At 34.2% G+C, this 16,126-nt stretch overlaps 1 protein-coding gene and 1 non-coding gene across 6 annotated transcripts in view; both read right to left on the reverse strand.

Moving 5' to 3' along the window:
- The window catches only part of LOC106668912, a gene marked incomplete in the record, with an annotated part of 294,536 nt that overhangs the window by 235,123 nt on the left and 43,287 nt on the right, over window positions 1-16,126 (reverse strand). For all 5 annotated transcript variants that reach the window (XM_014398097.2, XM_014398098.2, XM_014398095.2 and 2 more), the window contains 1 exon segment: window positions 10,900-11,014. In XM_014398097.2, coding sequence (XP_014253583.2) covers window positions 10,900-11,013 — 114 coding nt within the window.
- Window positions 8,284-8,356, reverse strand: Trnad-auc. Its single transcript has one exon. It is a non-coding gene; the product is annotated as a tRNA-Asp (tRNA).

Raw genomic sequence — 16,126 nt, forward strand, 5'->3', positions numbered from 1 at the left:
TGAAGTACACTTCACTAAAGCTCTCCGTCGCCATTTCAATTGTCGTCGAGAATCCAAACCGATTACACGACATTTGAAAAATGGCAAAAAGGAGGGAAAACTCATAAGGTGGGGTTGAGATAGGAAGTTGATGTCCGAGTGGATCGAGGTCACGATAGCTCAGGTGGTAGAGCAGCGGCGTGTCTAGCCGAAGGTCGTGGGTTCGAATCCCTCTCGTTAATTAGTGAACAAATTAGTGAATTAATGTTGTAATTTATGTTCTAATGTGTATGAGATGTACTTTGATTTTTACGGCATTTCGACTTATTTTTAAAATCTATGGATTCAGTATCAGAAGTTGAATCTGCGGAAACCTGTTATGAACCTGTTTCTTCATGATCTAATAAGCTAAAATCAGGACATCTATTCTGTGTACATATTTGTTAGAAAAGTGGACCCTATTAAATGTGAATCAGAAATATTCTCAGTCGTTTTCTTTGGTATCAATATTTGCGTCTGTGTCTTTGTCGGTTTCACTTACTTCTTACTACCTTTCATACTAAATTCTTGTTTGATATCCGAAATCAATTCATTCACTGTATCATTATCCTGTGTTATTTGCAATTTATTTAATATAACTTCTATCTAATTATATATAATTTTTTGCGTCCATTTTTCTTTTTTTTCTTGTATAATTTGTGTTTGCGACCGAGTATTTATCGGTTATCTTTGTGTGGAACCTTTTTTATTTTTTCCCATTGTTACTTAATTATTTTATAATCAGCAGTAAATCGGAGCACTCTGACTAATTGAATGGTCAGACGCTCTGTTACAAATATTTGTTATGTTATGGTAAAATTAAATAAAATAAATTCCACTAATACCTCTTTTTTAAACAAATCTGTATATAATTAAAAAAATAAAAATAATAAAACATTTTCCTACATATAAGTATAATACATAGCTTCTGTATGTATAAATAAATTAAGGTTTTTAGTTGAGATGAAAAAAAGCTATTGGCACGAGAGGGATTCGAACCCACGACCTTCGGCTTGATACGCCGCTGCTCTACCACTTGGGCTATTGTGACCTTGATTCACTCGGACACCAACTTCCCATCTCAACCCCACCTTATGAATTTTCCCTCCTTTTTGCCATTTTTTATCTCAACTAAAAACCTTAATTAATTGTAATATAGTATTTAGTCAAGCGGGCCACGAAATTAGTGAACTATACAATAAATGAAACATACATATACATACATATGAATCCCAGACTACCAAACCTGACATCCCTATTATACCAGTAGTTAAATATCGACCAACCTAAAAGGACCGAAATGATCGGTAACTACCAAATTTCAGATTACATATGCGTTGAAAAATCTGAGCGCACAGAAGCGAACTGGCCACGTTCCAGCAAGCCGCTATGTGTGTCTTTACACGAACCAATACAAACGGTTTTTCTCACCATCGCTGCTACCTCAAGATGGGCTTTTGAAATTTGAAACATAAATTAAGCTTAGGACATTATAAAAGTCTGAGCTCTTTATTTTAAGCTTTTTCGAAAGGAGGAATTTTAAAATTTGCATTTTTGTTACTTACTGATCATCAAAATTATAAGGTACTTCCCGAATAGCTAGAAACGTGAATTTATGTAAAAAGGTATGTTTATATGTTAAGGTAGGTTTATATAGCACGTAAGGGACAAAATCTAAAAATGCAATTTTGAACATGAAATTTGGTACAAAGTTGGGGCTTATATTGTAGAAAAAGGTAAGAATGTGAAAATTGTAATTTTTTCGGCATTAGTTTCCCTTTAGAAGGTAGGGTTTAATCTTATCACCAAAATTGTCGTATAAGGCACTTCCCGTATAGGTAGAACCGTGAAATTTTGTAGAAAGGTAGAGCTTATACTGTATATAAGGGAAACATTTGAACATTGCAAGTTTCTTAAAACTTGTACCTCTTTAGGGAGTAGAATGTAGTTCTAAATAATTGAAGTCACGCGCAACCATCGATTTAAAAAAAAATTAATTTTCATTACAACGTTTCATGTTCAAATATTTGCGCGTTCAATTGCTTGATTAGAACGGGTGGTTTTGGTAGCCCAAACGACCCCGGGAGTGAATATTTTATTTACTTTTTTTTTTATAAATCGTGTTTAATGAAAACGAAAAATATAAATAATTAATTTTAGACACGTCTATTATCTGTGCCAGCTGATTAATTGAAAATACCTACTTGTTAAGAAAACATATATAAATAGACGTGACAACTCCCAAGGGGCCGATTTCTCAGCTCCTCAACAGAGGCCGAGAAAAATGCATAATCCTTCCTCTGCCGAGAAAAAACCAAGACGACTCCACGATGCTGAAACGACAAAAAGTATGGAATTAAAAAAAACCTAACCTTGAAAAAAGGGCAATGAGGAGACTGGAACTTTTTCTTTTCTTTGAGTTTGAAACATGGTCCTGATGTTTTACTCCTTATTGAGAAACTGGCCAAAAGTTAACCAATAAAAATAAAAGAACAATGTTGCTCATAAAAGAAGGGGTGAAATGAGGTTGGCAACAATTTAGATATCACTACTTTGATAGGATGACTTTTTTGAGAGGGAGTATATAACTTTTTTCTTTTCTTTTGAGGTCTCTCAGATTATCGATTAAGAAAAAGAACGGGCTTGGCTACAGTGTAGATATCATTACATCGATAGGCTAATTTATTTGGAGGGGATTTGGAACTTGGCCATTTTTTCACGGTTAGGTTTTTGTTGGGATTTCATCTTCATGTTCAAAATTGGCTGTTGTGTTCAGCTGATCCCAAGTAATTTCATCTGTCCGCCAGTTGCCTACTTTTAAGCTGGCACATTATTGCTATGATTATTTTATGCAAGTCGTGCATTTAGATTCACTTTCATGACTAACCGTGAGAAGTTCTAGTGAGTCTTCCGTTGATGCGTTCTTGATCTATTTGTGAACTTGTTAAGCTTTGAACAATTATCTTTTCATGCCAGACAGTTTTTGTATGTTAATTATAACAGTTGATATAAAAGTAAGACGTTTATAAAAAGCGCTCTTCACATTGACCCACGGACAACCCTTGAAAAAATAAACATTATCCGAATAAAAATTTCATCCTCCCTTCCCTCCCTCTTTCCTAAAATCAATCCGTGACTTTAATTTTAACCTTCTTTGCCGAAGGGTCTAAGGGTCCCGGGCACAATGGATCCGGGTCACCTTGAGGGCCGTTATCGGTGAAAGGGCTTGCCGAGCACAACACAGATTTCTTCGAGTGCTCCGACGCCACATGACGAGCAGCTCTTGGGAGCCACTTCAAAAAACAAACTCTTCTCTGATCCGATCACTTCACGGGTCAAAGGAAATATTCTAGGGTAACCGCATTTTACCATTATTACAACTGGAACATCTGAAATAACCCATTCCATTTGCATTTTTGACTAATCCTTGAGTCATTTTCAAATTTATCATTAGCCGCAATTATTATTAGCGTATATTAAACCTACATACTCTGTTCGTATACTGATCTTATTATTTATCAACATTTTCATCACCATGCATTATTAATAAAAATTTCTTTAATGAGACAAGGTATAAATAATATAAATTATTATTATATAGTGAACCGCTTTGCTTTCATTTAACATATTTCTATTTAATCTAATTTGCGAATTTATTATATAATATAAATTATTATTATTTAGTGAACCGCTTTGCTTTCATTTAACATATTTCTATTTAATCTAATTTGCGAATTTAATCTAATGCATCTAATATTAATTTGCGAAAATTTATGTTTGCTTCATTATTCATCTTATTTAAACCTTAGGAATAAATTTGTAAAGGTAAGATTCTTTTATTAATGTCAAAATAAAGTTTTGTTTACAAGGATTCTCTTTAATTTCATTATTTTAAATTTTTAAGCTATCTTTTGAGATGCGAGAAAGGGCCTTATACATCCCGATTCTCTCACGAGTAGGAGCTTTCTCTTAATAAAGATTAAGCAGCTCACGAGATAACCACTCAGTTCTTTCGTCAAGCTTTCAAAGAATATATCTATTTATCTTTCTCTTTGTCATTCTGTCTGTTTATCTCTCTCACCCTCTTTCCCTCTTCCTCTCCCACTCCCTCTCTCTCCCTCTCTCTCCCTCTCTCTCCCTCTCTCTCTCCTTCTCCCTCTCTCTCTCCTTCTCTCTCTCTCTCCCTCTCTTTCTTTCTCTTTCTCTCTTTGTTTATTTGTTACGTTAATATCTATTTATCTTTCTCTTTGTCATTCTGTCTGTTAATCTCTCTCACCCTCTCTCTCTCTTCTTCTCCCTTTCTCTCTCCTTCTCTCTCTCTCTCTCCTCGCTCTCTCTCTTCCCACTCCCTCTCACACTCTCTCACTCTTTCACTCNATAAATTATTATTATATATAAAAGAATAATAAAACTAGTTACAAAATAAGATAAAATAATGTTTTAGAATAAAACCGTCACAATCTTTATCAATCAAATAAAATTAACAACCTTTCTTAAACATATCCAGGGAGAATTGATATCAAAACTTGATTGATTGTTGCGCATTGAATTCTTGTTTGTGGAAATTTTAAACGAAAACATTCGTTCTTAAATGAGAGACTCATAAAAACCGACCTCATTGCTATCACGCTCACTCTTGTCCAACTTTGCAGAAGAAAATACATGTCCAAGATTTTTTCTATAAACTGGATCTTCTCACGATTTGTCCTGAAAGTCAAAGTGCACGACTTGCATAAAAAAAGCATAACACTAACATAGCTTAAAAATTGGTAAAGAGCGGACAGATTGATTTACTTTGGAATCGGTTAAATGAAGAGAAACAAATCCCATAATTAATATGAAATTTGATCTTTACCGATCATTTTGTGCTGGCTATCTATCCTGGGTAGGGCGCAGGGGATATGTGTATCGACCAAATGTCAGGTTGGTGTAATTTTAGGATGAATAAACGTTTTGATTCTGGGATTCATGTTTATGCGTTTTTATGTCAGATTATTGATTGTGTTTTTGGTATCCTTATATAAATTATTCTGTTTTTGTTCTGCAGTCGATTGTTGTCATGATCTTGGCTTTTTCTGATTTTGTAATAATCATGTCACTGTTAGGTTTTCTTTATATTTCTATTAGTTTGTCTTCTAAGTTTGTTCGTACTGGAGGGAAAAGCCTATTGTGATGACTGCTATGTATCCAGTTCGTTTTTGTATTGTATATCCGTGGGTAGGAACCCCATCGCAGTTTGTGCATCTACTATGGCGTCTGTTATGTTTCATTAACATTCAATGATCTAGCGATTGTTGCCTTACAGATTTCTCATTTGCTACCCATGATTTTGCCAAATTCAGGTTTTTCACCTTTAAGTAGTTAGTGAGTAATGTTTTGATTTTACTTTTTGTACCATTTCGAGCTTTCGACAATGCATCTCATGTATCAATGGAAGTCTCCCTCAGGAAAAAACACGTAGACCAAACCACATCTAGATGGATTGGAGAACTTCTAAGAACTAGAACAGCTGAAACAAATATAGGAATAAACACTATAGAAGTTAGAACAACAAAAGGATGTCCTCAAGGAGGGATATTATCACCTCTCTTATGGAGCCTAACAGTTCACGAACTGCTCGAAACCCTGAACCGCTCAGGAATAAAATGTGAGGGATATGCAGATGACATAGTCCTGACAGCCAGGGGAAAATTTGAGGAAACCCTCTGCGATGTATTCCAAGAGGGACTGAAAATCACAGAAGAATGGTGTAAAAGTGCAGGCTTGGGGATCAACCCAAACAAAACAACTGTAGTCACTTTTACACGGAAAAGAAAGCTAGATCACATGAAAGTAATCAAACTAAACAACACTGTGATAGAAATCAAAAATGAAGTCAAATATCTAGGCATCATACTAGATAAAACACTAACGTTTAAGAAACATATCAGCTCTATCATCACAAAGGCGACACGAGCTATGATGGTGTGCAGAAGAATGGCAGGAAGAAACTGGGGATGTAGGCCAGAAACCCTGTTATGGATGAACACCATGATAGTAAGACCTTTACTTACATACGGAGCCATAGCATGGGCTGATAAAGCGGAACAAACAACCAAAAGGAAAGAACTCTCAAAAATACAGAGACTTGCATGCATCTGCATAACGGGAGCAATGAGAACATGTCCTACAATTAGCATGGAAAAGATATTAGGACTAATCCCCCTACATCACATGATAGAAAGGACAGCACAGAAAACTATAATTAACATCATTAGAGAGAAACCTCCAACAGGAATAAAACTGAAATGGAGAGACAGAAACAAACTGTGGAAAAACCATCCTTCACTCATGGCTCCAAGAGACGACATGAACAGGAGGTTTGAATTTAACCATAAATTCCGAATACATCTGGGCACCAAAAAGGAATGGGAAAGAGAGGGAAATAACTCCCTCAAAAATGGCACCATCCTTTGGTACACAGATGGATCTAAAACACAGGAAGGTACGGGGGCAGGAGTGTTCGGACCCGGAACCAAATACTCAGAACCCATGGGAAAGCACACCAGTATCTTCCAAGCAGAAATTCATGCAATTGAAAGATGTATCCAATTCAACCTAAATAAAGGATACAAAAACAAGAATATAGCTATCATGTCAGATAGCCAAGCAGCCATCAAAGCACTAAGCTCAAATACCATTAGTTCAAGGATGGTGCTGAACTGCAAAACCAAATTAAATACATTAGGCTCGCAGAATAAAGTCAGCCTCTGCTGGGTCCCAGGACACATGGGAGTAGAAGGTAATGAGGAAGCGGACACCCTGGCAAGAAAAGGGGCTGCCACACCGCTAATAGGACCTGAACCCTTCTGTGGAATAGGAACACACACTATCAACGAATACCTCAGACAGAAGGATAAAAAGAGAATGAGCGAACTTTGGAACTCACTTATTGGACACAGACAATCCAAGAATTTTCTAACCAACTTTGGCAAGAAAGAAATCACAGAATGTGTCAAAGGAAGCAGGAACAGACTGCGAATCCTAACAGGATTCCTGACAGGACACTGTAGATTAAATGGACATTTAAAGAAAATTGGAATAATCCAAGATGGCACATGTAGATTCTGCAAAGAAGCAGAAGAGACACCAACACACTTACTAACAAACTGCGGAGCTACACTAGCCCGCAGGAGGAAGTGTTTTGGGATGTACAATGTGACCATAGAAGAACTACAACCACTGAAACCGGGCCTATTAATCAAGTTTCTTGATGAAATAGGACTCACCGATGTGCTTTAGGCAGAGCACAGGGGATACAATAGCTCTTAAAGGGCGCAGTATACCACACCCTGAATTATTACATCTATCTACCTATCTAGCCTATAAAATAATTATTTTATATTTAAAAAATCGAACCATTAGATTCTATACATAATTTTAAGCTTTTAATTTTGATTGTAATTAATTTCAATGTGATATTTTAAACTGCTCAAAAATGAATAGGAATATAGCCAATTTTGTAGTACCTATTTAGTTCCCCTAACCTTTTTATTTATTTTTAATATAAATTTAATTAGGATTATTTAATTAAGGAAAATTTAATTAAGGGTTTTTGAAAAATAACAAAATAAAAGGTTTAAATTCCATAATTTTTTTGTTGGAAACAATTTTTTTGAACAGTTAATACAGTGTATAATGTCCTTTGTAGCTAAAACCTCTGTGCACCTGTTGGGCATGCCGTTAATAAGGATGCCACTAATTTGATAAGGAATTTCTCTCCATAGGTGTTCAAACGCTGCACCCACTTCTCTTCATGTTTATTATTCTTAAATAAATACTTTATTAAAAATGAGGATTAACATTTGTTTGTATTTTCTATTTTGTTTTAGCCAACTAACAAGAATATATCGGTTAGTTTAATTAAAGTTAATAGAATAACAATATCTTTATTCTTTTTTGAGCAGATTAAAGTATGAAAATTAAAGTTGGTGAAATTCGAAGGTATGCGAAGTGTAGAAGTAGATAGATAAATTAATTTTATTTTTCAATATAAATAATAAATCAATTTTATTTTTTTCTCAAATTATAAAAGCAATCCTGTATTTTTATATTTAATTTTATATAAATTTTCATTTTAATTATAATTAATTATCATATGGTTTTTGAAGAGCGCAAATATTTTATGTTTGAAAAAAATTAATTCACTAATTTCGCGGTCCGCTTGACCAATTAAACATTACAATTAATTAAGGTTTTTAGTTGAGATGAAAAAAAGTTAGTTAATGGCACGAGAGGGATTCGAACCCACGACCTTCGGCTTGATAAGCCGCTGCTCTACCACCTGAGCTATCGTGACCTCGATCCACCCGGACATCAACTCCCCATCTCAACCCCACCTTATGAGTTGAAAAATAGCAAAAGGAGGGAAAACTTTTTTTCATCTCAACTAAAAACCTTAATTAATTGTAATACACAGGAATTTTATTATACATGGTCATATTTTATACGATCTCCTAAGTTTTTATATTTAAAAAAAAACGTTAATTTGAAATTAAAAATGTTTAATTTGAAGTTAAAAAAAGGTGAATTGTAAGTTTAAAACGGTTAATTTCAAATTTAAAGAGTTCAATTTGAAGTTTAAAAGAGTTAATTTGTTGGATAAACAATGTATATTGTCTAGCAGATCCTTTGGCCAATTTGCCTGCTTTTTCATTACACAAAACACTTTTGTGTCCTGGCAGCAAAAAGATGTAATCAGGTTGTTGCCTTTTCCCACATTTTAGAGAATTTGCACGCATTCACTGACTATTTCGTTACGTGAACATTCCACGTGTTAGTGTTTAAATGGCTGCTTGGTTGTCTGATCTTTTGAGGATGTTTGTTGTGTTTTGTTATGTCAGTATAAACTCTTTTAAGATTTCTCTATGGCCCGAGCATGATTGCCTATATTTCATCTTGAAAGATCGAATTGTACTTTCCTAATGAGTTTGATTGTTCATATGTTAGGCTTGCACAGAATATACCAGACGACCTTCACTGGTTTTGAATCTATCAGTATATCATATTTTTTATCTCATCATGTCTTCTCAAACTTTGCAGTCTGTTAAGAATTTATGGGATCTTACAAAAGATGATTCCGGGATCATATAATCAGTCTCACTTTCTATGAATGGGTTCATTTGTTATTGTTGTGTGCCTGAATTGGTTAGACCTCATCCAATTGTCCTGTGGTCTGGAGTCCTCGTAGTAGTGTTCTCGTAGAGTTGTTTTCATTACCCCTTTAGTCCACCAGGTTAATAAGCCATAAGATATCTTACGTCGGTGTAACACAAATCTCGGAATTTTTACCTAACGGGTTTGATTTCGTTTCTGTCGGTTGAAATTTTTTGTCTGGCCGAATCGGCCCAAATTGTAATTTTTGTAGAATTAATCGCGAACCGCGGGACAATAGTTCGTATTTCTCAATGAGCAATTACACCGATATCTGCTCTTCCAGTTGGCCACCTTTATCGAACCGAGCTAGACTTCCTTCTGGTTAATTATCTCCCGGCCGCCTGCCCTCGCTTTCAATCACCGCTCTTTCAGAACTGTTCTGGATTCTTCCGTCATTCCATCTTTTTATTCTACATTTTGCTGTTTCACGACCAAAACTAGACAGTCAGTAAATAAAGGGTTGATTTGAAATTCAAAAGAGACAATTTAAAAGTAATGAAGAACAATTTGAAGTTAAAAATTGTTAATTTTAAATAAAAAACAGTCAATTTAAAAGTAAAGTAGAACAATTTGAAGTTAAAAATTGTTAATTTTAAATAAAAAACAGTCAATTTAAAAGTAAAGTAGAACAATTTGAAGTTAAAAATTGTTAATTTTAAATTAGAAAACGTTAATTTTAAATTAAAAAGAGTCAATTTAAAAGTGAAGTAGAATAATTTAGAGTTAAAAATAATTTAAAATATCTTGCTTGCCAAGACGCAAAGTTGAGTAATGAAAAACCAGAATAACTGGCCAAAGGATCTGCAGCACCATATGCAGCTTTTCCGTCAAATTAACTATTTTTCATTTTCAAATATAAAAAAATTGTGCTCTTAGAAGATTATATGAAAACTAATTAAAATTAAAATTTATATAAAATGTTATTACAAAATTAATAAGTTTAGAATTAAAAATTGTAAAGTTCGTTTTTATCTAAAATATCTCATGAAAATTAATTGCAATTAAAGTTTTAAAAAAATTCTCAAGGATATTTCATCTACGAGGATAAACAATTAAGGTGCCAGCGTTTTTGAAAAAAAGCCGATTTGTAAGTATGTTGGGTTCGAATGCAGGGCCGCTGGATTCGAACCAGGGACTTTTACCTTGCAGTATCGAGCTTTAACATAACCGTTACGGCCACCGTCGCCCCTATAATCAAAAGTTTAAAATCAAATATAAAACTAATGATTCTTTTATTAATTCGAAATGTTTTTAAAATGTATAATTATTTTATTGACCAATTATTTTATATTTTAAAAAATCTCAAATTAAAGAAGAATCAAATGATTTTATAGTAGTAATTAGTATATATAACTATAGTTTTTTATTAGTTTAGTTTTTTATAAGTTTATAGTTATACTATAGTTTGGTATATACAGTATAGTATTAGTAGTATATTATATAGTATATACAATATATATAGTGTAGTATATATAATCTAGTATATTGTACAGCATAGTATAGTATATAACAAAAAATTTTGTGTACCAATTTTTAAAAAATTGCATAAAAAATATGTTTTCATTCTTTTATTATAGCATTTCCTAAGATAATTTTTATTTCAATTTCACCAGCCCACATAAATAGACGGTTTGCTAAATCTCTGTAATGGCAAAGTTTGTTGTGTTTTTTTTTCTGTGAAAATACCTGGTGTGACGTACTGCAGGTAGCACCATAGTTAAGGGTGCTCTGATAGGTCGAGTTGAGAATCTTCTTGTGCGCTGAAGCGTGAGCGCGAAACGCCGACACGCTCAACTTCATTCTAAAAACATAAGTGTCAAATTAGGCTGGTCGCATACTAGTCATCAACACACAACATGCGATAAATAATTTATCTGTGGGCAAACATTGACATTGCACATTTAGCACTAACATTCTATTTCACCCTTGTTTATTCCTATTGTCATTTATTTTAAAAGTAATAACTTTGAAGTCGACAGTTGGCGCGACCCGGGAGGTTTGACACACGTGCTCTTAATCGATAACTTAATTAATCTTCGTTTAAAGCATCACGAAGACGGTTTCTATCAACTGTTTCTGATCTGTCTAGAAACTCACTATCTTCACTTTAAAAAAACTTTAATCTAAGTATTTCTTTTTTCCAAATAGATGAAAAACTTACACACCAATTGGTGAGTTTCTTCAAAGAGACAGACAGACGGGGGAAAATATCCAGTTGTATGATTCAAGCGTTTAAAAATAAAGAGAAAATCCGATTCTCCAGTAATGACGAAAATAAAGAAAACTCAAAGGAATCGGTGCACCTAGAAAGATGATCAATAACGATCGTACGACATGAGACCTGTGAATTGTTAATGCCCTCTCAATTTACCTTTTACTTAATTGTCCTTCAGTAGGGTCGTGAATATTTCACCTATCCTTTCCATAGTACAACGCACGAAATGTGAAAACTCGTTCGACTTATCGATTCCAGCCGATGAAAATCTAAAAATAGATCGCGGCATCTGACCTATCTTCGAGATTTTTATAGAGATGCTGTTTCACCTTTGTGCACGGGTGGCATTTGATAGATTCAACTAGCCAGAGACGAAGGAATAAAAACATAACGATCTACTTGAAATACATGGAATAAGTTAAATTAACCAAATATCATGTTCCCTTCACCTTTCGTTATTACGAACAATTCGAGCCCGTCGTCGTTTGAGGCGATACGGTGGGTTTCCATGTTGGGAAAGTTTAAGTAAAGCTTGGGCACTAGTTAGGATTGATTGTTAGCATGGTGTGGAGAAGCTCGAACAGATCAAACAGATCAGCTAGTTGAAAAAAATAAATGTTGAGGTCATTGAGGTTAGTATGGTAACTTGCGTTGTAGCAATTTATCTGAAGATTATGGACTTGATGAATTGGATCCGCCTGAAACCACACCGTTCTGCATATGTCCATAGCGGTCGCAGTAAATACTTGTACAGAGTTAGTTGTGGTTTGACCGCAAAAACAAATTTCGGTCTTAAAGGACTTCGTAATTGTCCAAGTCTTCTGTTAATTTGTGTGGAAAGTTCACGTTAGTCTGCTGACTGGTGTAGTCCTTAGTATCTGATTTAAATTGAAGTCGGTAGCTCCTTGTTATTGATATGCAGCAGAGAGGTAGTTGAGATTAACTTGGTAAGCGACTTAGTAGCTTTGACAATTATCTGAAGACTTTGGATTAGAAGGAATGGATCCAATGTATATTGGATATCTTGGCGGAATCATACAGTTCCACTACGAATGTTCAAAGTGGTTTCAGTGATTTTTTTTACAGAGGCATTTGCGTTCCTAAGGTCAAATTTCGGTCCTAAAAGTGTTCATAGCTGCTCAAGTCTTCTGCTAAGTTGTTTGGACCATTGAGCGGTTGTTTTACATTTGTGGCAGTTTCTTCCCCGTTATTGCATAACCGAAAATGGGGTCATTGTGGAGGGGTTTTCTCAGTCACTAGTAATCGGTACATAACCCCCATGAGTTTTACTCCGTCTGTAGATCGTTGTGGGAAGACAGGATTACTGTCAGTGAAGGCCAAGGTTGTTGTTTCTAGTCAAGCCATATAAATTGAGTGTAGTAGAGGAGCAAGTGTGCGCCCTTGTATGACTCCTGGTCGGACAATATAAATGGGGATCTTAAGGTGACATGGAAATAGCAATCGAGCGTTACTCTAAGAGGTAACAATGGCCTCTGTAAGCTGGTGAACAGTCGCATCGGAGCTTCGGAAGTTCACATTTTTGTTCAGGAATGGTTTTGTTGCCTTAGAAGCTTTTGTAGAATTTGTCCAAAACATCCAGAGGAGAGTAAGTTCAAGAGTTTTAGGAATCATCCTTAAAAAAGAAAACTTCCAAAGGATAGAGGAGTAAGTACTGCATTGTAGCTAGTACATCTAAAACCTACTGCCTTTCTGGCAAGGTAAAGACTTTTCGTTCGTAGCCAAGAATTTCATTTTGTGTTACATATTCTACATCCAAAATATTCTTATTGTTTTATTGTGAATAATATTTTAAGCTTGACGAACTTCACTAGTTTTGAATCTGTCTGTGTATTGCACTACTGTTATCTTTGTAGTTTGTTAAGGCTTTATAACATGTTGTAAAGTATATTTCAAGAATCATACGATCAATCTCAATTTCTAGGCATATGTCTGATTTTATTTATAATTATTGTATGCCCGAATTGATTAGTCCCCGCCCAATTTATGTGTTTTTCGAGTCTGTATGAGCTCTTTTCTAGTTTCTCCTTTTGTAGATGTTTCCAATGGAAGTAGGTTTGTTGTTGTTTCTAAGGCAGTTGATTGGATTGTAGACATTGCCCGTGCGAAAACATAGATAGCCAATCCTTGCACACTGCCTAAATTATGATTATTAAGCCATTATGGATGGGGTACGAGTCTACCCAGGCATTTAACCCCTCGGGACTTGGTCGCCCGCCCTGCGTAATATATATACATTTCATCTTTCCAAGTTCTTTTAACTTTGTACCGTTTTGTTAAGGTTTTGTTTAGTTTAAAAAAAGGCGTTTTCCAGCATTAAAGGCGACTCGTTTTTGACAATTATCAGTAGAGCCTGTATTAATTAATACTGATAGACCAGGTACGTAATGCCGGTATTTTGCAGACACGAAACGTCTTCAATTATGGAAAAATGATTTAAGTTTAAAAAATTTTATCATCTTCAGACTCGGAAAACAATGTACGGTGGTTATTTTACAATAACCAAATACTTTGAAAGATAGATTTAACAGGACTTTTTTGCCATTTTCTGATTCGACCATTAAAGATGGAAGATGCATTGTATATTTCAAAAAGATTTTATAAATGTACATACGTGAGGTGAACTGAAAAATTATAAACATACACAGAAATCTTTTGTCGGCTTATGAAAAACATGAAAACATTTTCATGATGATTCAACGTTAAATATAAAAATAATTAAGCAATTCCACCAATAGCCGAATGTTTAAAAACCGCAATGAATCTCTAGTAAGCTTCCTTTGTTAATAGATTTAATACAAGATTATTTGATTAATAAAATAGAAAATACAAATCAAAAATATCGGATATGTGCCTGAATTTGCTGTTTTTCCCCTTAATGGGATAACATTCGTAAAATATAAACGTCAGTTCGAAACAACTGTGAAATTTTTGGATGCTTAAATCAATTTTCGTGAGAGATTTGTTCATTTAACCGTTAATTGTATTGATACTTAAATCAATTTTAGATATTTTAGTGCAGCAGTGTTTTAAAAATGGCACACCTCCCCATCCCAGAACCCTAGGACGCTTGGAATGGGAAAAGGGAAAAGATTAGTGTGGGGGTGGGTTGTTATGGGAATGAAAGGTAAGAAGGTTATGGGATTAGTAAGAGGATGGGGAGTTAAGGAAGGCCATCAGGTACGGTAGACGTACATGGACGCAGTTTAATCTCTTGCCGGAGAGGTACAATGTGTAAAGAAAAATTCCTGTATATATGAAATTTTTTTATATAAAATAATTGGGCTCTTAGATGACTTATGAAAATAAATTAAAATTAATATTTATATAAAATTAAACCAAAATATAGAATTACTTACAATTTTAGAATTTAAAAAATTAAAGTTGGTTTTTATCTAAAATATCACATGAAATTAATTACAATTAAAATCAAAAGTTTAAAACCAAAGATTTTCCTATTAATTCAAAATTTGTTAAATATGTGTATTTATATATGTACATGTATACAGGGTGTTCGGCTACTCGTGTTACAAACTTTGCCAGTAGATTCTCCATTCAAAATGAAACTAATAAGTCCTTATTAAATTAGTATGATCCGAATCTCAAAAGTTTCGCAGTTATTCCCCTTTTTTGATTTTTTAAGATTTCAAGAACTTGGTCAAATAAACAATGATAACGCCAAAACTAAAAGGTTTTCGACAAATCCGTCGATACCATTGAAAACTACGTTAAATTTCCAATAAGATATGATCAATATTAAATTTTTAAACCTTAGTGAGATAAGTAGCGAGAACTTTGCAAAATAATTTTTTGTCAAATAATTAAGGTTTTAAGTTGAGATAAAAAAGTCAGTGTCACGAGCGGGATTCGAACCCACGACCTCCGGGCTTGATACGCCGCTACTCTACCACTTGAGATCGTGACTTCGATCCCCTCGGGCACTAACTTCCCATCTCAACCCCACCTTTTGAATTGTCCCTCCTTTTTGCCATTTTTAATTGGTCAAGCGGACCACGAAAAATGGTGAATTTTTTGTCAAAGTTGAAAAATTTACTATAGTGATTGTAAATTACTATTTCCGAACCTAGGGACCACCAAACTTCAGAAAACGTACACCATTTAATATCCTTTTCAGTGGTGTATTTGCTTTTTAATTACTTTTTCAAAAATGAAGAAATTGATGAAGGAAAGGAAAAACCGTCGTTGACGGATTGGTAAGGTGAAAAGATAAAAAAAAGAAATTTTGAATCAAATTATTAAACGTTTTTTAACTTGGGTTCGAAACCGAAATAGTGCAAGTGCTTACTTATTTGCCAACACGACTGCAACTTCGATTAGAGGATTATTGTAGTATTATTCTCCGGAATAAAAGAGTTTCAAGATTCAAAACTTTTTTCAGTTTCTATGTGATATCTTGTTAACACGATGGCCACTTTTTCAAATGTTTTAATCTTTTATTTTTATTTAAACTGAAATTAAAAGCTGTCGAGTTACAGTGACTGAACACTGGCTCTTTTTGCACTCCGGAGGGTGGAGAGCATTTCAAATCAAAATTTAAAAACATTTATTAAATTCATTCAAAACTTCCTTAAGTTTTTATTTTTTATTATTATTAATCTTTCCACGTTACTAATCGGTCAATCACGATTTTTTCCCTTCCTTCATCAATTCCTTCATCTT

This window comes from Cimex lectularius, unplaced genomic scaffold (assembly GCF_000648675.2).
Source record: "Cimex lectularius strain Harlan isolate CLEC.00 unplaced genomic scaffold, Clec_2.1 scaffold66, whole genome shotgun sequence".
In the NCBI taxonomy this organism is placed as follows: domain Eukaryota; kingdom Metazoa; phylum Arthropoda; class Insecta; order Hemiptera; family Cimicidae; genus Cimex; species Cimex lectularius.